This window comes from Heterocephalus glaber, unplaced genomic scaffold (assembly GCF_053883595.1).
Source record: "Heterocephalus glaber isolate CG9 unplaced genomic scaffold, H.glaber_assembly_v1.0 deba00001690, whole genome shotgun sequence".
NCBI lineage: Eukaryota > Metazoa > Chordata > Mammalia > Rodentia > Bathyergidae > Heterocephalus > Heterocephalus glaber.
In genome coordinates, this window is record NW_028258415.1 from 119,157 (window position 1) to 141,751 (window position 22,595).

A 22,595-nucleotide genomic window follows, 5' to 3' on the forward strand; every position below is an offset into this window, starting at 1 on the left:
GTTTTAAAGTTAAAGGTCCACTTTGTACAGCAAATTTGCTGTAAGTTATTTTGAAAAGTTACTGTCTAAATAGATAATACGATTTTCCAAATTTCTTTCAATATCTAACAATATTTCTAAATAATATATACTGAGTATAAGATTTGCTTCTAAGACAATGAACAAATGTACACTCTTAAGGGACTGCATGCAAAGTCTTTTGAGGGAGCAGAAACTAATGAAAGCAATCTCTACAAGGTCATTTCACATGAGGTTTCTGTAAATTTAGTACAAGATTTGTGTTCAATTCTTGACCAATTAATATGGCTTCATTGACATTCATAATGTGTAGACATTCTTAATATATAAAATGACAGTAATTGTGAATAACTATGTCAGAGAGTTATTGAGAAATTGAAGACAATGTATATCATAGCATTTCATAAATTACAAAGTCCCATGCAAATAGAATTTCAATATAGCTATAAATTGCTTCATTTTCAATGTAATTCCCAACAAATACAGTGGACCATCTGAAAGAACTTATGGCTACTATAAATATTTTATATAATTATTTAGGCTTGAACTTTTACAATTATCTTAAACTTATCTATAACCATATATATATATATATATATTTGTTTTGTTGTTTTGTTTTTTGGGTTTTTTTGGTGCCAGGTATTGAACTTGGATCTTTGCCCTTGTGAGCCAGGCAATGGAACCACTGAGCTAAAACCCCAGCCCCTATCTATAATCACATTTAATGAGAAAAGCTATTTAGTATAAATGCCTTTTAATAAATGATTCAAATGACTGGAGTCACATCTTAAGTACCTAGTAATTTTATTGTTCTATTTGTAAGGGGATTAGTTACCTGGTGCGATGTTCTCTGGGTTTGGAGGGCTTCGTGGATCTGGGGTGTTGGGAGGAGTCAAGGGTGCTTGCTGTGAACTACCTTCCAAGTCTCTTCCATCCATCTTCTCATTTTGCATAGCAAGATTGTGCTGTATTTGATCAAAAGTAAACTCTGCTGAAAACTCCAAAATGTTAGGTACACTAATAAGAGCTGTACATAAAAGACTCCATTTGTCTATCCGAAGTTTAAATTCGATGTCACTTTATTGTTTCCATAGCCTCAATAATTTTTGTGTGTGTGCGTGGTACTGGGGATTGAACTCAGGACCTTGGGCTTGTGAGGCAGGTGTAGTGCCACTGAGCTAAATCCCCGGTCCTCAATAATTTGCATGGTAATAATGTTGAGAAGTTCAATGAGAAATTTTGCTGATATCAATCTAACATCTGTTTTATGATGATATCACTGAATAATAATTAAAACCAAAATTAACTGAGCCTTATTAAGCCTTATTGTGTGCCAGGCACATCTAGTGCTTCAAATCAAGTATTTAATTTTCTATTCATAACATCCCTATAATAAAAATATATTTAACTTTTAAATCTTTACTAATCTAATAATGCAGAGCATATTGGTCAAATATTTAACTTAGAGATTTTTATATTAGCATTTCCTTTTATAGTTGAGCTTTAGTTTCTTTAATATGTAGAAAGTTTTAAAATTTCACATGAAATTTAAACAGCAGTTGTAAATATAATATCTATCCCAAAATAAAAAACAAACAGAAAAGTTATTTGTATTTTCAGTTGTGTGGACTTCTAAAAGGCACATTTTGTGATTTTTAGATAATAAAATGCTGAAATAAACTTTTCTTTTTGAGACAGCATCTTTGTCTTATAGTCCAAGTTGGCCATGAACTTGCTATGCAGAACTCAGTCAACTTCAACTTGCTATTTCCTCACCCTACCAAGAGCTGGTATTACAGGCACGCATCGCCACCCTTGTCTTAAACATAAGTGTATAAGGTCAAAGTGAGAAAGAAAAATTTAGTCAAGAGCATGGCAGAAAGAGACCCATATTGACTTTTCTTTGTGTGACATGTGTAGAAGATGCCTGGTTTTGTATTTTTTATATTTATTTATTAGATTTTGTGATGAACTATATCTTTACATTTTAATACTTATTTAACTTTCTAGAATTTTATAATAAAATTAAGAGCCTCATCTGATAACATTATGAAGGAGATAGTTTATCATTTTCTTACTTCACTCAAAGAGCCCCTCTCCAAGTGTCTTTTGCACTTATGTTAATCTCTGTAGTATCCTCCAAAATAATAATCTAAATCTAATCCCTGTTCTTTTACCTACTGCATCAAAGCCCTTATTTAGTCAGAGCAGAAAATGATCAAATGAAATCATCGTGAGTATATTATATTTGTAAAGTATTGATAGCTTGCCTTATGTACTAATTTTTCAAGAAAAATATACACATACATTCAAAGAATAGCTTTTTAAACAAAAGATTTAACTTAAAGTAGACTTAATTTCCACTTTTTATATTTTGGGAAAGACTTCTTGCATAGCTGTCTCTGCCTGAGGATGACATTTATAGCAAAAATATTCAAACTTTAAACATTTTTAAAACTTCAAACTTTGCATAATAATTGCAAACCCACCATCATGTTCGCACTTTACCAAAGATTTGTGCTCAGATCTCTCATCAGTTTTTAAAGATGTAACCGAAGCATCAGACTAACCCAAGTATGCCTCTCACATTACTTCATACACTTTCCTACTTTTGATTCTTGGTCACAGGAGTTCCCCAGGCAAGAGAGCCCCGTCACTATTTTCCTGGTCAGATCTGTCCTGATTTAGAAGCCCTTCCTTCCCTGATGTCCCCTCAAGCTACAGTAAGCATTTTGTCTTTCTTTCTGACCCTCCTATGTCATTTGCCATCATTTGCCTTTTAAATCACCTTTCTTGTGCCATTTTACTTACTAGCTTGCTAGCTCCTTGAGAAGAGACTTTTCTTACTCATCTATTTGATTTTTACAAAGCCTTTTACAGTGCCTTATATAGCATAAACACTCAGTGAATATTTGCTAAATTCTTAGTGAATTAATCAAATCTAGCTGATTTCTTTTTACTATAACCTATTTTAAAGCATCACTTTTTTCTTTTCATGTAGTCTTCATGTGCAGGCCTCATGGCTCATACCTTTATCACACAGTCATCCCCTCTTGTTCTTGTTCATTTCCTGCCCGGCCCTTCTCTGTCAGTGTGAATGCCAGTGCTTCCAAGTACCACATGACTCAGGTCTGTAGTAATCACTCCTATTGTCCAGCGAATAAACACAAGCTCTACTTAGGAATCCAGATCTTGCACTCACTAGTACTCCTTACCTCTCACGCCTACCAGTACCTTTCTCCCAGCCCATTTCCCATCCAGTTGCTGTATTCACTACCATTCATGGCTTTCCCGGGCTGCTTCATCTGTGTGGAAGGCCCTCCCTCTGTCAAACCCAAGTCTAGATTCCTTCTGGGACACATCTCCACATTCCCTTCTTCATTCTGACTAGCTCAACTTACCAAAAGCTCTCCACAGTTCGTATTTCAACATTTTATTAAGATCTATACCACCCTCTCATGATCTTTCTTATATGTTTTTGGTAGCTGGATTTTTTTACTGCATTTATTTCACTTTGCGTCCCCAACTAGTTTATAGTCCAGTTTAAATCTAGTTGAACACTATTGTTCTTTTTTTCTTTGTTCTAAAATAATGTTATACTTAAAGATTATTTTAAAAAATTGATTTAAAGCACTTTAACATATGTACATATATGTTCTGCATTTTGTATTTAGCTTCTATTCCAAGTATTCAATCTTATGGACTAAATCAGTATTTTTTTAATTTTTAAAATTATGAACCTACAGTTCCTGTATAAAATGAAAAATTGAGAGAAGGTGAGCTATTCCCAGCACCCAGAAGAAAACTCCCCCGCTGCCATCCCAAGCTCCTAGGGCAGAGAAGGTGAGCCACGTGGGTGCCAGAAGCACACCCGACCCCCCCCCCCCACCGCCCCATGGAACGAGAAGACACATAAACAAGCCTCAAAAACAGACTTCCAGATCACCTACAGCAACCCCAAAGGGAAACGAGATGGAACAATCTGATACTCAACCACCTGGACTCTCTGAACTGGCAACAAAAGAGGATCTGGGAACAATGAAATCAGAAATAATTACTCAGATAACAGCAAAAATTGTGCTCATGGTGCAAGACATGATTAATAAATCTAGAGAGGACACAGATTAAAAAAATAGAGGACCTGAAGAACATGATGGAATCTCAACATAGGAAACAAATGGAATCCATGAAACAGATGCAAACAGATTTCCAGGAGATTAAAAACTCCACCGAAAGTCTGCGCAGCAAAATGAACCAGTGTGAGGATAGAATTTCAGATACAGAAGGAAAGATTGCAATTAGTGACCAGGAAAAGAAAAATTGCTTTAAAATTGTAAAGGAACACGAGAAATCAATCCAGCAGCTGCTAGATGATGCAAAGAAGAATAACATAAGACTGATTGGAGTCAATGAAGAAACAGGGGAGAGTGCAGATGACATAAAAAAAACTGTTCACAGAAGTGATGGCAGAAAACTTCCCAAGGAGGGGAAAAGAACTTGACATACAGATAAGTGAGGCATATAGGACTCCAGCTAGCCTTAATAAAAAAAATCTACACATAGGCATATAATAGTTAGGATTCCAGAAATCCAACAGAAGAACAAAAATTCTACAAGCAGTGAGAGAAAAGAAACAAATCACACCCAAAGGAAAGCCCATCAGAATCACAGCAGACTTCTTAATGCAAACCCTCAAGGCAAGAAGAGCTTGGAGTGATGTATTTCAAGCCCTAAAAGAAAACAACCTCCAACCCAGATTGATGTACCCTGAAAAACTATCTTTCAAAATTGATGGAGAAATAAGACACTTTCATGATAAAGAGCACCTCAGGAACTTCATGAATACCAAACTGGCACTCCAAAAAATTTTAGACAATACCCTAGGAAAAGACAATGAGGATCACAACCCCAGGAAACCCAGCAGAATGAATCCACTGGGCATGACAAATTAAACGCAAAGGGGGAGAATCCAACAAAAAGAAAAAGTCATGACAAGGCTTTTAAAACTTTTGACTTCATCTCCCTAATGAGTGTATAATTCAATCTTGTTATTGTACTGATTAGTATTTTTCTGATTCTAGAGTTGCACACCTTTCCTTGTGCTGTACTGGCTATCATCTTATGTCTACTTTTTAATTGGGTTGTATATTAATGAGCTCTAAGAATTCTTTATATATTCTGGTCATAGATTATATGCATTGTAAATATGGTCTGTTTAAGGACTACTTTTCATTTTAATGATGTCATTTAAAGTTCTAAATTTTGATGGAATCTCATTTATGAATTTTTTTCTTTTATACATCATGTCTTTTGTATCCTAGGTAGTTCTTGCCTACCCTGAATTCATAAACATTTTCCCTTATAATTTCTTCTTAAAGTTTTATACTTTTAGGCTTTCATATTTAGATTCATAGATCCCTTCAAGTTATTTTCATGTATGGAAATAAAGGGTTGAGGTTAATTTTTTATATACGGAGACCAGGTGTTCTTGTGCCCTTTGCTGAAAACACTATCTCTTCCTCAGGTCTTGAATTGAGTTTATATTCTATAAAATGCTAATGTTAAATAATCTTTCAAAACTCAGTGGACCATATATGTGTGGTTCTATTTCTAGATTCTCTGTTTTATTCCAATGATCTATATGTCTTCCTTACACCAACACTGCCTTGATTACTGTAGCTTTAGAAGAAGTCTTAAAATTAGGTACTAAATGTCTTCCAACACTGTTTTTTGCTTGTTTATTTTTAGCTTTTCTAGGTCCTTTGTACTCCTACATAGCTTTTAAATTTCAATATCCAATTCATTTATAGCAAGTATAGATAGACCTGAATTTTTATATACCTTGTGTTTTCTAATCCCGCTAAATTCAAATACAAGTTCTAGGGGCTCCTAGAGATTTCTTAGTATTTTCTCTGTAGATGATCATTTCATCCACATATAAAGATTTTGCTTCTACCTTGCCAATCCTATCCTAATTTTGTCATTTTATTGCCAGACTATTTCGGTGGGACCTAGGTTTCAAAGTTTAATGGGCAGATAAAGAGTAAGCATATCTGCCCTTGTTCCCCACCTTAAGGAGAAAGCATTGTACCTTCTCCATTCATATAAGGCATTCTCACTGGAAGTATGGAGTACATGTCTTTAATCTGTTGAGAAAGCTCTGTTCTACTTCTAGTCTCCTGATAGCTTTTACCATGAACAGCTGTAGAATTTAGTCCAATACTTTTTCTCCAACTAGTGACAGGATCATATATATGGCTTTTTCCTTTCCTCTGTTTAAATGATGACTTTTGGGGGTGATCTTCCAATGCTGAACCAACACTGCCATCCCTATAACAAAACCACTTTCTACATCCTGCCAGATCTGACTTCTGTTTGTTTTGTTAAACAAATTTCTATCTATGTTCATACCTTTTTCTTCTATTATCTTTATCCAGTTTTAGGATTAGCACAATGTTGATTTCCTAAAATGAGGGGAGAAGTGTTTCTTCTTTTTTCTGCTTTAATTGTTTTATATAATTTATCAGTTAAAATGTTTATGAGCCTGCTGTTGTCATATAGGTAGTTTTTCAAGCTAGGAATATACTTTCTTTAATAGGTGCTATTCAAATTTTATATTTCCTCCAGAGTTAGCTTCATTAATTTGTCTTCCAAGGTACTTCTCAGAAGTTGTCAAATTTATTTCAAAAAAGATTTTTGAAATATGCTTTCTATATCCTTTTAAATTCTGTAAAATCTGTGGTAATGTCACCTAGATCTTGATATTGGAATTTAAAAAATGTATAATTGATATTGTGTAACAGGAAGAAAAGGTCTAAAGGTGCAGGGGAAGTGGGAGGGGTAGGGGAAAGGAAAAAAGGGAAAATAAAAAATATGAGAAAAGGAAAAGAATGGAAACCAGGTCTGTGCAAATAGGGAAGGGTGGAGGGGTGAAGGGAAGGCAAGGGAAGGGGAAGAAAAAAAGAACCAAGATGCATCAAGTAAAGGTACAAGATTCCAATGATGAACGTAACTGTATTTTATACCTAAAATGTACCAATAAAAGAATTAAAAATAAATAAATAAATAAAATGAAAAGTTTCTGTTAACTTTAATTATAAATAAAAAGTCATTCAGATAAGTATAGGAAATCTATATGTGTAATAGGTACAGAATTACCTTTTCTAAGTTTTCTGAATGTGTCCATGAAACAAATTATGCCTAAACTTACAAACCATTTTGTCTACATTAATTTTTGAGAATATTAACCTTAAGCGTTCCTGGGGATTAATGACAAATGGGAGACTCAACTCTTTCAGGTAGTTATTAATTATCAGGAGACACCCAGTACTTCCAATATCATAGTTAAGTGTGGAAACAAAGCCATAATAGTTAGGTAGTGACTTATTTTAATTATGACATAAGCCTTAAATTACAGCATTTCATCATCATCTGTGACTCCTTTCAGAAAAGTTGGAAAGACAAATTCAAATGTACTTTTTAATCTTAGTTAAATTGACCCTAAAGAAAATAAAACTAGAACAATATTTTATGGGTTGTAAACACATAAGTTAAAAACACATATATATAATATAAATGACATGAGTTCTGCTGAAATAGCAACACAAATAAAAGTGGGTGTTTGGGGATTTGTTCTATATCTTGGGCTAAATATATATGTTATATTTTGAACAAATCAATATATATTCAGAATCCCAAAATATATTTAGTTTGATTTTATTTCAAAAATCCTTTTTTAGTATATTTTCCCTTTACTATGCAGTATTTAATTATAGAACACTATTTAAGTATCATTTAAGATTTGTAAAGCTTTTGAAATATCTTTTTATAATTATTTATAGAAGAGAATTTTAATTATCATAAATTGCTCTTCATTTTATTTTTCCTTGAAAGCTTATTTCCTTCACCCATTTTTTTTCTTTTGTCTAAGAAATAAATCAGTTTATATGACATGAATTTTCCAGGGTCCCTAAGTGGTAGAGTAAGCTTAAAACTACATTTCTACATTTTGTTTTTAAATAATGCTTAATATTTGAACAAATGGAAGCAATTACTAGAGATTTGATTTATATTTTTGTCTATATGATCCTTCAACAGTATTATAAAATAAGAAATACACAAAGATATCTTAAATCCTTATTTTCACAATGTCTATAGCTTGAGGGAAGAGGTACAAATAATTTCAGAAAATATAATCAATAAATTAGGCTAATGTGATAGAGGTCATATAAAGGTGATTCAAGAACTAGATTGTAAGTTATAGTTGCTATCTAATCTATGTCTCCATTATTAGACAAAGTCTGTATTTATCTTTAAACTTCCACCATAGTATTGATAAATATTTGCCAAAAGTATAAAAAAGTATGGAAATAGACCTGAAAATGTTATTTTAAAAATTTCTGTCACACTAACGTTACAAATTTGTACCTTGACAAAATGGATGTATCATATAATGAGGCTTGCTATCTTCCTCAATACTTTATTGTGCAAACAATTTTTAGAATGAAGAGCAGAGAATCTACAGTTGTTCAAGCTAGAAGTCACCGTAGCATTTGAGTCCATACCAATATCTTACAGACGAGAAAAGAAATCCAGAAAAGCAAGAAAACTTAAATTAACTCCATATCACATAGTTGATGACAGAGCCAGGACCCAACACTGGTCACCCCATTCCCAGGCCAGAATTTCTTTTCATTACACCACAATAGGTGTTGGTGCTAGCATCCTATGAGATTGGTTTCAGTCTCACTTAGCTTATTGTTGCTTAAAGCAAATCAACATACTTCTTTGAGTACAACTTTCCTTATTTGTAGAGTGAATTTCATCAGTCTTCAGAGTGTATTATGGAATGTAATGCAATGCAATGCAACTTAATTGTATATTTCATTATTGTTTATTGTTCTGAGTCATCAGCATTTAATTATTTAATATACCTGGTTGGGGCTATTTTATTCATTTAGCACCCAATTTTCTAGGAATAGTGAAAAATTTTCAAGATAAATTCTTACACATTTTATGGATAACTGGAACATTTGACTACAGATATATAAAGTTAGTGTCAATAATTTGAGATACTGGTGATGACAGAATATGTTGTGTGCATAAGGATATTTTTGCTTTTTATTTTGGGGAAGATATTGCTATGTAGCTCAGGATGCCCTTGAACTTACTATCTAGGCCAGAGTGGCCTGGAACCTGCATTAATCCTCCTACCGTAGCCTCCCAAATGCTTATATTTCAGGTGTGCACCACCATACCCAGCCCATAAGGTCATTTTAAAGTTCTTTGTACCTTTCTCCAGAACTGTAGTTAAAGTACTACTCTTAGAGTCATAAGTGGAAGTTATGAAAATTGGCATTATTAATTTACTTAGGTGTCCAGACTTGTAGATGGCTTTTCAAGAATTTCTTTAAGCTACCTTGTTTTAAATTATTTCATGAAGTGTCTTCTCTGTTGTCCTTATTGAAAGAATGTGATTACATAATCAGACTATGTCAGATGGAGTAGGGATTATTTTTGGCTCATACTGTATTAGCCACAGGCATTTTCTGATAAGAGGATACTGTGCATAATTATATGGTAACACAACATTATCTTTATTCATTACTTCAAGTGAAAAACCATCCTTTATAATATAAATACTGTAGTTGAGTATGATTTGATGTCTAATTGAATCTACAATTGTAACTGGATTTAATTCAAGGATGTGAAGGGCAGTTATTAATGTGAAAATTTTTTTTCATTTACCACTTTTTTCTTTACAGTGCTGGCACTCAGCTATATCCCAAGCACCTCAATTTTTCACTTAAAATATTCTCTCAACACTTAACCAGAGCAAGAGAAATAGAAATTTTGGAAATTAACAAAATTTTGTTTGAGGGTTTGTATGTTACTTTTTAGAGTTTATTTTAGTAATTCTGGTAAAAGAATTTAGTAAAATTAATCTTTTGTGACAAGTGAGCTCTCCATTCTAAACAACTTCTTAGTGACTACAACTGGTAAACTTTGAAGTTTATATTTGTAAGGAAACTTAAAGAGCTTTCATGACCATAGAAAGAAATCCTCAGTAAATAAAACCTATTTGTTGTAGTTTCCACAAGCTCTTAAAATTTAGGACCATACATTATTCATTTTTGGTTCTTTATGCCTGTTGTTTGATGTTGAAAGCCATTTTCCCAAAGCTGGTCACCTTTCTACTATGAACTTCTTCCTTTATAGTCACTCCAAATAACAGTCTAATTGAATACAATATTAATACACTATATAAAATATACACTGTATAAAATATGATTTAATTAATTTGTTTGATATTTTTAGCTTACGGCTGAGGAAATCTTTATCTAGAGTTATATTCACATTCGTTTTGTCATTATTAGGTTCCAGACTTCCCTATCCAATGTCGAATAAGGGCTTCATGAGGATACTGAGTCTGTAGTTTCCAGGCATTTTTCAGGGACAGGATGTATTCGGCCAATAAAGTCCTTGTCCTCATTTTGTGGAGTGCTATGTGCTTTGAAAGTATTTCCATCTCAAACATTTAACTGGTGGTGATAAGACCATGGAAACTTTTAGCCCACTTCCCTCTGTTCTCTCTCCCTCCTTTCAGCAAACAGACCTGTTCTCTGTGCCAAATCTACAGGCTTACAATATCCCTGTTGAACTTAAAAGCATGCTCATATCATACGTAATACTGCTTTTGTTTACCCACCTAAACTATTCATTATCATGAATAAAAAATGTCTAACAGAATCAACTGAAAGAAATTCTGTAGAGTAACTTGGGGAATTTAGCAGTACACACAGAGTTAGATATGTCACCTATTCATTTGGATACCTCATGGCCAAGTTATACTTACATTTATTTGTGCTTTAGTTTCATACTGGAAATTTTCGAATGTATATTTGTCAGATCTTCTTTGACGCATCTTGAATAACCTGGCACCACGATTACTGAGATGAGATAATTCTTCCAACATGATGTCTTGGGGGATGCTGACTTTCTTGCCCAGATCCATGCCATCTATATCTGTAAAACAGTTTCATTTGCATGAAAAACTCAAAGTAAACATTTTATAATACTTTCTTAAATATCATAATTTGTTGTCTGCTATTTGGTAATTTAAATATGGACTCTTCAGTCAGACAACATTGGGTTAAATACTACTTCCACTACTTTCTAACTGCATAAACATGGGTATGTTATTTATTTTGCATAAACCTCAATTTCCTCGTCTCTAAAGTAAGTTAATAGTAATAATATTAATAATACCTACTACAATAATAATTAAATGAAATTCTTCATATAAAGCATTCAGCATGGTATCAGGCAAATACATTGAATAAAAGGTAGCTCATTACTATTAGTATGCTTTACTTCTATATTTACTGAGTTTTCAAACTGCACTGCTTCATCATTACATTAAGAAACTCTGTTGTTCTCCTCATATTTTTGTGTGTCAGTTTGAGCTCTCCCTATTACTGAAATATCTATCCTCCTGCACCACTCCAGTCCATTTCCCAGTTTAGGTCAAAATACTGTTCATTCTGTACTCAGCACTAAGGAGCCTACATAAAGTAGGCAGATGACAAGTACTTAATGGACACCCTTCCCATCCAACTCAAATGCCATTTTTGTGAGTTACTTCTCTAAAGTATCTATATGTAGATATTCATGGCTTATGTATATTCCCATAACACTGAATCACATTGTTTTATGGTCTGAATTTTTTATGCTTTAATTTTTGGATCCCATGAGCCTTAAATATAGTAGGTAGATATTCTGTAAATGAGCATTATTTTCTATTTCTATTACTAAAGAGCTTTTCCAAAATCCAAAAGAGATGAGACTCCTCCCCTTGTTTCTTGAATGATGAATATATTTTTTGTATAGCCCACAAAATCTTTTGCCACTGAAGATTGCTGTTAAATGCTCAGGAAGAAAAATTGGGCCATTAAGAAAATAATTATTTTGATTGATTGAAGCAACAGTCTTAGATGATATGATGAATTAGCCATAATAAATAGGCTTTTGGGAGTGTTTTGTATAAAATGGAACCATTTATTTATTATTCTCCCCATTTTGCTTTGAAAAAAATCAATTTCTTTACATGTTTTGATATTACATGGAGAGGACTTCCACTAACTATAAAAATCTGGGAAGATGGGGTAGGCATATTCTTTCTTCTTTATACATTTATTAAGCACAAATAAAAATTCTGGGTATTATGTATAAAGCAAAGTATGAAGATGCAGAAAAGTGGAGAGAAGAAGGAAGGCCACCCAGGAACCCCAGGAACATCATGGCAATGGTTTCCTTGGGTTTTCTTTTAGCTTCAAACATCTCAGACTTGAAGCTGAAGGAACTGGCAACCCAGGAACACCAAGGAGTAGGAACAAAAAACACTCTAGTCCAAGGACCAGGAAAAGAACAGCCTCACAGGATAGAAAATATTTAGACACTGGCCACTCTACTTTAGCCAGGCATCACAGAAAAACCAGTGGCCTCATCCCCACGCATGTTAACAAAGACCAAGTGGGCAGCCTGAAATTTCACCCTGCAAGACTGTAGTCTGGTTCACCAATACACCCAGCAGATGGGTGGAAAGCTAAAACTTTCTTCCCTGTTGCCTGTAATAAACTCTTGCCTGCAGTATTCTTGGAGAACTCCTTCCCCCTCTCAGCAGTAATGAGAGGATCCCCTCAAGTTTTAGTGAGAGCCAAGTAGGAACACCAGACTTCTACCTCTTCCTAATACAGTGCAGAGCAGCTTTGTCTGGATCTCTAATATATTAAAACAAACACAACGCAGCACTGTGCTTTACAGGCATAGCAGAGAAAGCCTATGGAAAAGGAATAAGACAGAGTGGAGGGGATGAGGATATTTCCCAACCTAGGATATGCTGGAATCATCTGCCAGCTTGGCTGCGTTCTGTAGGGACTACATATGCACCTTTGTTTATGGATCTGGCATCTCAGTCATTGTGTGAAAGGAGGAGCTGGGTTATCTTTCAGTGTTTGTATGAGTATAACTCAATATAATAGTGTGACAGGAGTAACAGGAGTGGGTTATTTCAACTTTCCCTCTGGGTCATAAAAAAATAGGAAAGATACAGTATTACTTATTGTAATCTGGTATAGCAGTAGAAGAAGGAGGAATCTTTGTCTTGAAATGCAGTTGAAAAGGGTTCAACTTGTGGGGGAGAGGAAGGGAAGGATAAAGAGGAGAAAAGGGGAAGGGAACAGGCTACTAATACAGAAAATCAAAACCCAGAATTTTATCCACCAAACCTTTTTTAAAGTTATACATATAATTACATGATTACATAACATAAGTGATGTTTTTAAACAAATGCATATTTTTCCTGAAAAGCCTTTGTAATGGTACAATTTAAGGAAATAAAAAACATCCCAAAGAGGCAAACACTACATAATGCAGAGATGACAATCATCATAACAATGGGATCTTTCTCCTTATACTTAAGGCCACAAAGATTTTCAGTAAGGAAAATGCAACTTCTCCCCTTCTCTTTTTTTCTGTTATCATTTGGAGCGATTGGTGTCATTATAAACAGTTAAACTAAAGTAGGGCTAGAAAGTAGGAATAACATATTACATTGACTTTCTGTAAGTTCTAAATTTTAAGTTATGGCATAAGTTTAATTTGAGGGTCCCAATACAAAAATTTGAGAACATGTATCTGACTTCCCTCTTCCTAACAACCCTTGTCTTTGTGACTCTACCAATGTTTCTAAAATAATCATGTGACCTTAGTGGCCCCTGAGATTTACAAGTCTTCTGTGATGTGTTTGAGGGGAATTAGTCACTTTTGTGATTGGTTCAGGAACAATTATGTGAAATGACCTAGGCCAATGTGAGGGAATAGATATACCTTTCACAACAAATGTGCCAAAGATACTCTCCTTTTTTGCTGGATGTCAGGAAGAATTATATCAGGAAACTTCTGGCATGGCATTGCAGACATAACAGAATAATAGATCCGGGTTTGGGAGGAGGCCAACCCCAAGGAAATCAGAGTAGAGACAGGGCACATGATCCATGCTTATTCTCTTGCACCAGGCTTTACACATTACCTCTGGACTTTGCAGTTGTGCAGACCAATAAGTTTTCTTTACTGTTTAAACTAGTTTCTGGTTTTCAGCTATGTTCAACTAAAAGCATTCAAACTGATACAGTCATTCTCTCTCAATCTTACTGATATAGGTTCAAAATGAATATTAAAGGTGGAGTTATAGGGAAGGATGAGGAAGGCTGGCATAGATGTCCAGCAGTGCAATCTCAAAAAGGAAAAAGAAAAGAGAGAAGAGATATTTTTTAAAAATCCATTTATCCCTGGGTACACACTCATTCAGGTTTATAAGAAGCAGACTCCTCTTTAGCAAAGCTCCACAAATACCACTTGAGGTGCTATGAAGAATAAATGTGCAAAAGAGCTGGGGAACATACCTATTCTCAATGGCAGGGAATATAAAGACACAATCAGCTGACACAGTTCACTGTTACTAGTAAATTTATGCCACCACGGAAGAGAAATTATGGAAGAAAAAGAAAAGCAGAAGGTACACAAAATAATTGACCAACTTTAAACCTCTATTCTTAGTCATCGCATTCCCCTCCATCTCCATTAAGCCTTCCTCCTCCTCCTCTAAATGTTAACTGGCTATAGATGACTATCTGAAGGTGCTTCAGATGTCTCAGGTCAGAAGCACTGAATGATCACTCACTGATGTGCTGGAGCTTGCACTGGTTCATAGGAGTCAACTGCTACGTTTTCAGAAATTTTCAGCAGTTACAACAGCAAAAGCATCATTCTTAAATTATATGCACTTAATAATTAAATTACATTAAAACATGGCAAAGTTATGCAAAAGTATCAATTTACAATCCTTTTGCTACATTTTGCTATTATGTATGCTTTGGGTATTTTTATCTGTTGTATCTGCATGATCAGAAACTCTATAGTATCTACTACCATATAACTATAGTGTGTACACACAGAAATTGGCAAACTTTTACAAAGGCATTTTTCTCCCCAAAGAACCAGTTGTGAAATATTTACTAGTATACTGCTGGACATATCCATCAATGTGAGGGATATTTTAAGTCAACATACTTTGCATAAACAAACAAAAACGACATAAACTAAATTATCCAAGATTTCTTCCCTACCCTTTTAAATAGTTAAATTTATAATGTCACTGAAGCAGAAATTCCAGGACCATTTGTGAGTTGGGAATTTAATGTAAGATCACACACACTACTCAGACTTTCAGTGAAGAATGCTGTCAACTGAGCAGAGAGATCCCTAGTTCAGCTGTCTCCTGCTCTTTATTGTGAACCCTTGCACAGGGTCTTAATAGTGTATTTAATCTTGATGCCTGATAAATGATATGTCTTATTCAGATACATATCCTTGCCCTCCTGGCTTAGATCATTGTCTTTGTGGCATTAGATCATCTATTGAAAATAATATTACTAAGCATACTTTCCTACTGGTGTCATTTGTAGTGATCCAGAACTGTCGTTAGATCGGTGAATCCAATCCATAGTTTCAAAGATATCCACTTACAAATAATTGTAGCTATACAAAAGATCTTTTAAAACTGTTTCTCCATGTTTGACTGCCAATTGCCACTCTGATAGAATAGATAAAACCACTGGAGGGAGGCTGGCTGAAGATTATTTGCATTAGGGTTGGGTTATTTATTTATTTAGAAGTCTTATTGAGGCAAAGAGATTCTGTCTCCACTTACTTGGGACTCTTCTGCCTATTTACTGTCAGTCTATGTGAATAGAATAGTAACTAATAAAATATATATTACTATATAAGGTAATAATACATATAGCAAATACATATTACATATAACATAAAATATCATAATCCCGGTTATGATTTTTGAGTAATGCCTGAAAAATTCCAATTTGTAAAAAGTTTTTTGATAAGTTTTTTTCAGATAAAAAGGTTTTAAAACTGACCTATAATTATTTTTTCTATTTTGTGTATTTTTGTTCATGATTTGAATACTGAGATTATTTTATAAAGTTTTCGAAAACTTTGCCAATAATGAAAGTATTATAATTTAAGAGGTGTATAAATCTGTAAACATTTAAGAAATAAGATTACCAATGTATTGAAATATAAAAATTAAATTATACAACTGAAACATCTGTTACTATTTATAGAATGTATATCAACAGCATACTAGAGTGAAAAAGGAATCAAAGAAAACTGGGATGATGAAGTCTGGCACAGTGGTGTGTGCCTGTAAATCCAGCTAATTGGAAGGCTGAGGCAGGAGGATTGTGAATTTGAGCCCAGCTCAGGCAACTTAATGTGAATTTGAGTAAAAACAAAAGAAAAAGAAGAAAAAAAACTAGGATGATGAAATGATTACGACTAGAATTAAACTCTTCTGTAAGAAAGAAAGAAAACTAGGACTATGGAATAGTATGGTTAGAATTAAACTCTGAAGTTTCAACTTTGGTGTAAAATATGATTTAGCCTAGTGCTCTGGTAAGTTTTTTAGAAGGCCTTTTTAAGTTTACATGCTCAGAAAATGTATGAATTCACAAGATGTGAGTGCACATTAGTTTTCAAAATAAAACATACAAGCTTTCCTGGCTTTGTTTTTTCTTGGAGTTAAGGGAATTCTAATGTGAAATGTTAAATCAGACAAAACAAAACTTGCAAACATGCGTAGTAAGTCACTCCTTTTATCCCTGATTTTTTATACTTGAGAAGAGGTATATAAGTCCTTCCTGGTTCCTTCATGTTGGTGTTGAAGATTAATTAGTTTGAGATGTGGCCATATAGGAGAAGTAAAAGAGATCTTCACATAATCTTTCCTCTGAAATTCTGCACCTTATACTCTGTACTTTTTCAAAGTATCCTTGCAATTTATGTCAATATTATCATTTCTTTTGTTACTGGTAGAAAAACTTAAATATACTGATCTTTGACTTCAATATTGAACTCAGGAGAGTCGTAGAGTTTTTGAGTTAGATGTGTTAGTGAATTCAGCCTTCCTTGTTTTTGTGATGAAGGCTCTGAGGCCTAGTCTGGAACCCATGGCTCCTAGTACCCTATCAACAACAGCACTCCATTGAAAACCTGGGCTTCCTGTTTTCAGACCACAAAGCTAAACTCTTTTCCTGAATTTACAAAAATAATCTGCCCAGTTCTCGTCTGGGTGCTAGGGAAAGCTGTTCGCCAGTCCTGAGAAGAAAAACAAAAACAAACCAAAAGCATACCAAAAAAAAAAAAAGAAGTCCTGCCAGAGCCCAGGTGAAAACACGGCAGGGTGCCAGAAGCAGCTTGGTGAAGATCTGTAGTCTTTTTTATTTCTAGAGCTCTAATTCTGAACTGTCAGTAACAAATCTGTGCTGAAAGTCAAGGCACACCATACTCCCAGTTCTTCTTAGGGTTATTTTAATTCCAATTCTTTTCCCCCACCATTTCTAAACAAATGTCTGTTGCTCCAGAATGTAGCTTCTTACTCCATTTTGCTTGCTACATCTCTTCCTCTATCAATTTATTACTTCCTATCCTTTTATCCTTCCCTAGTCCTCTTTCTTCCTCCAGTCTAGGAATATGATGCATACTGGAAAACATCTACAAATCCAGGGTACACTGCACAAAGCTGATGAGTTATAGGCCATCTTTTCTTGTCCCCGCAATGAATTTATGCCCAGATTATGGAAAAATATGACTTGTGTTTTTCTCTTTTACAATAAATAGTATTTGCTTGGTGCTAGCAACTGGGGCTGAGCTACTTTTGTAGAAAACACAGGGGTTTGCCACGATAGTAACACAGGACAACTTCACTAGCAGCTCGATTGCTGTCAGTATGATGAGGACAATGACGGTCATCACTGGCAGCATGAGGTCAACCTGAGAGCAGATAACCTTGATGACAGGGAGACTTTATATCAGTTATTTGTTGCGTGTGTTGTGTATTTGCTTCCAATACATAATTTAACACCAAATCATAATACCCTCTATAATGAGTAACGTTATAGATGTGCATTATAGAAGCTAGGAATTATCTTCCTTTTTAAACTCATCCTATCCAGTTAGCACTATAGTCTATGGATAGGATTTTTTCAGTAATTCTTTAAGGTTATTTCTCCTGATGGAATGGGTAATCTGATGTAAAACTCTCCCTTATTGCTGCATTTTCCTACTGATTTATGTCAAAGACTCATTAGCCATAGTTGTTTTCCATACACTGAATTTACACTCCAGGATTAACTGACTTATTGTCACATTTCTTCCTCTCACAGGCTAAATGTTTTGGGGATATGATAATAAAAGTAACTAAGTTATAATATTGCAAAAATATCCTTATTCACAAGGAAAGAGGGGAGTGGCAAAGGGTTTGCAAAGGTCCTTTTCTGTTCACTTTTTTTTCCTTTTCTTTCTTTCTTTTTTTTTTTCCCAGTAGTGGGGTTAACTCAGGACCTTGTGTTTGCCAGGTAGGCATGATGCTGCTGAACTACATCCTCGCCCCTCTTGTTTACTTTTATAAAGAATAATCTAGCACAGCTTTGATTTAGTTATTCTTATAATTGAGGCCAAAATAGTTGCATGTTTTATGTTAAATTACCCAAATTTTTACTGCTGTAATGTGTGTAAACATATTGAGACTTTTTTTTTTTTGGTACAAGGGATTGAACTCGGGTCCTTGAGCTTGCGCAGCAGGTGGCGAAACCACTAAGCTAAATCCCTGGCCTTATTGAGACTTTTTAAAAAATATTTTTCTTTAAAGTTTTCTCATTTCTGCATCCTTAGGGGGAAAAAAATGACCCCCCCCCAGCAGCTCCAGATGTCTGAACACTATGTAGTACACAAATCATAAACTTCCATGTAAGATGTCAGAAGAAGAAGAAAATAAAATATTTGAGCTGTTTCAGAGAGTATTACAGCTGTTTAATCTGAGATGAGTCTAATTGTCCCTGTGTTATCCGGGCTGTGAGACACGGCAAAGGCAGGGCATGTGACACCTCTTATGGGGCTGGGGCTCATTCTGAGCTGGAAGAAGGCTTTGCCAAACTTAAATAGCTAGATTTCCTGGTGGTGAGGCAGTAGTTTTCAGGGTTCCTCCTTCCTTGGGATACAGTTGTATTTTCTCCCTTTAAATTTCATAAAAACAACAGTTGTATTTATTAAAAAATTAAAAAGGCTTTTTACCCTTACAGGGCTAGAGCAGGGCTAACACAGAGTAGAATCCAGGATTTAAACTGAGAATAACTAAATGAATTTATTTATTTATGATTATGACATAATTAGAAAATAACTTTCCTGAAGTCTTGTTTTAAGGCAAACAATTCAGTCTCAAATTCAAGTGACTATCTAATTTTTGCCTTATTGAGCAGGAGAACTATACAAACAATTTCAACTAATTTACCTGAGGCAGGAAATACTAAGGTGCATATGAACTTAAAAGCAGCACAGATTTTGCAACTTTGGATTTATACAAATTCAGTTCTGGTATCTGGGTCAGAATTATTCCCATTTTATTCTAAGCTAATTTGACATCGAAGTAAAACGTGAATACCAAATTAAATCCAGTAGTGTATTGCAGAAAATAGAAAACAAAACTTAATAACAGGACCCTTTAGATGTCACTATGTGGTATAGGGGAGCATGTAAACATCTTTGGTTCTATTCAGGTTTCTTTATAGAAGGTACAGTATGGAAACAGTTATGGCTGCCCCACCAACCAGGTCTCCTATGGGTCTCAATATTATCACAGGGAAAGGCTGTACTCTTTGCCAATAGAGAGGAAATAAAGGTACATTCTGAAAATTCCACAGATATGTCTGGAATGGTTCAAATCAACCCTTAAAAGGACCTGAATATTCTGCTCAACTTTAAAAATAGATGCTATCTTTTGCTTATGAACAAAATTGAATGTCCTTTGTGAAAACAAAAATGCAAGGCATAAAACATTGATTTCTAGAATTATTTGCAAAAAATCCCAGAAAAAAGGAGTCTAGAAAAAGGAAAAAGCATAGTAGAATAATACCTTGCATCTAATACATGTTAAAATTTTTTTGAGTTGATGTTTTGGAACTATAAAAACCTTTTTTTCACTCCTCTCAGTAATTATAAATAAAAGTAATTTTTGCACACAAAATATGTTAGTGAATCAAAAAATCAAATGTTAAGCTGGTTTTAGGATTAAATAAGCAATGAATATTAATTTGGATTCAAGCAATAGCTTTCATTAAAAAATGATTAAACATATTTTAAATGATTAATGTCATATAAGGTAAAAGAAATCAAGATAGACCATGTGCAATGGACAATAAAGACAAGATTATATGAAGCTGATCCAAAAAAATGAGACTGATACTAACTGATAATGTGCAAGGCAGGCCAAGCAGAATGTACATCAGCTGTCAGACTGCTTCATTCCTTTAACAGCAGTTGTTCATCTGAAAATAGCTTTCAAATGAGAAAGGATCACTACAAAAGGATTCATTACCATAGGCTTTTCTACACCCACTCTAGAGCTCCAGGTTTGTTATGACAGAATGGCAAGTATTTGAAGGAAGTAAACCATGTAGAATAATAAATAACATAAAGAAGGCTCTACTTGAATGCTGAGCTATCTATATTAATGAGATGAAGATTTCTTTGGATACCATTTCTGTGGATTTCCTTCATGATGGCTGATGCTTGCTCTTTTCTCTGCTTCACCATGGTACTATGTGATAGCATAGTTTTTTGTTGCCTGTTAAAAATAAAGGGACATTATTAAGTAATGTGAAGAACTCAACTGGTGTTTTATACTCCTCCCTTGGGAAGAGAACATCTTATTCTTTTGTAAGAATTTATGATTGCTTTCCACTGAGATTTTAATATGCATTCCTTGTCTGTAGACAGAGCATGTTATTCATCCACAAGCAACGTGAACAGGGGATGACACTCAGAGTTTTAGACCAGTCTTATCTGTACATTAGTACAATGGTCATCAGGCAGTGAGAAACAATGAAAGACAGCCTCCCCCCCCCCCTTTCCCTTTTTCATAGTTTATTTTTAATCTGTCATTGTTTCTTTACTGGCCTTCATTTGTATCAGCATCACAGTACATCAATCCAGCAAAACTGTAAGAATGAAGAAAACACAGATTAAACCAGAACTCTCTGGTGGTGACATTTTAATATTAGCACCAACAGCTGTCTTTCAAAGCAAAGAATGCTCATTTGTGAGTCACAGCTCTGAACTTCCCAGGGCAACTGACTAATAAAACATTTTAGGAAACAATTTACTCACCTTGCTGTTAGACTGTGCTTTTCAGCAGGGCTGAATCCCAATTGTAAAGGAAGACTCTGGAGATGGAATACAGATGGCACTTAGGCCCAACAGGTTTTATCTTTGAACCTGGGACGGCATGGTCCCCAGCTCTGACTCAAACTGGGGACTGAGGCTTTCTGCAGGGACCAGCATCCAGCTGACATCAGCTGACTATATATAGCACCAAATACTTCAGCTACTCATATCTTCCTGGCGAAAGAGAGGAACAGGGAAAGATTAGGTTCTCTCTATTGTGTGTCTATTTTATAAGATGGATGAAATATTCATTCACTGGACATGAACAAAGTTTTTATCAAACACCTTTTGTTTGAAGACATCTTTGACAAAAGGGCTTTTAAAAACTATAAAGCTAGGCCTAGTGGCACAGGCATGTAATCCCAGCACTCTGGAGGCTGAGGCAAAAGAACTGTTTAGAGTCCTGTCTGGGCTACCTAGTGAATTTAAGGTCAGCCTGGGCTACCTAGCTAAACTCTATCTCAAAGAACAGAAAAAATTATAAGATATAATTCTTTTGCTACATATTAATTGAGGTGACAAGCAACATGTACATAAACTAAAATAGAATGATGGGTTACTTATCTATGGGAAAAAAACAAGCAATGGTGGGAGCTAGTCCTTAGGCAAACTTATGCTGGATTCATAAAAATGGGTAATATTTTAAGTTGAAGTGGAGGAAGTTTGAAATGGACCATTATATGTTGAGCCATGAAACTTAGTACTAAAAGCTTAGACTTATAATTTGGTCATACATTTTGAAGAGACTTCATGGAGAACAGTCCCTGTGAAGTTGACCAGTCTCTTCAAGGCTTGGAGTCAAGGATTTCTATTTGGGGGAATGGTGAGAAAGAAATTTGAAAGGTTCCCAGTATTGGCCTCCCTTGCTTGTCTTTGGGCACAGAAACATGTTCCCTTCTCTGGAATTTTTCTTTTACAACTTCCTATTTCCCAGAACATGCTTCTCTACTCCACATGGCCCACTCCCTAACACACTCGGAACTCCGCTGAAGTATTAAGTCCTTATGAAAACCTTCCCCAGTCATCTGGCCTACAGCATCACATTGTGCTGTCCTTTACCCTGCTTCATTTTTCTTCATATTTTTGTATTAGTCAAAATTAAAGCCAAATGGGGGTAATGAAAAATCCCTCAAAATGGAAACAAAGAGATAGAGGCTACTTCACAGTAAACTTGAGGTATGGAATCTATGGTGGTATGACTGACCTAATTATCAAGGATACAT

At 34.7% G+C, this 22,595-nt stretch overlaps 1 protein-coding gene across 1 annotated transcript in view; it reads right to left on the reverse strand.

Annotated features, from left to right (window-relative positions):
- The window catches only part of Myoz2 (myozenin 2), a 40,407-nt gene extending 18,890 nt beyond the window's left edge, over positions 1-21,517 (reverse strand). Inside the window, exons 1-4 of the mRNA XM_004870046.4 lie at positions 21,316-21,517; positions 20,685-20,773; positions 10,874-11,043; positions 854-983 (exon numbers count right to left, since the gene is read on the reverse strand). Of these exons, the coding sequence (XP_004870103.1) occupies positions 854-983; positions 10,874-11,043; positions 20,685-20,760 (376 nt within the window). The 5' untranslated portion in view covers positions 20,761-20,773; positions 21,316-21,517. The remainder of the gene's footprint in view (positions 1-853; positions 984-10,873; positions 11,044-20,684; positions 20,774-21,315) is intronic.
- Positions 21,518-22,595: the final 1,078 nt, after the last annotated feature.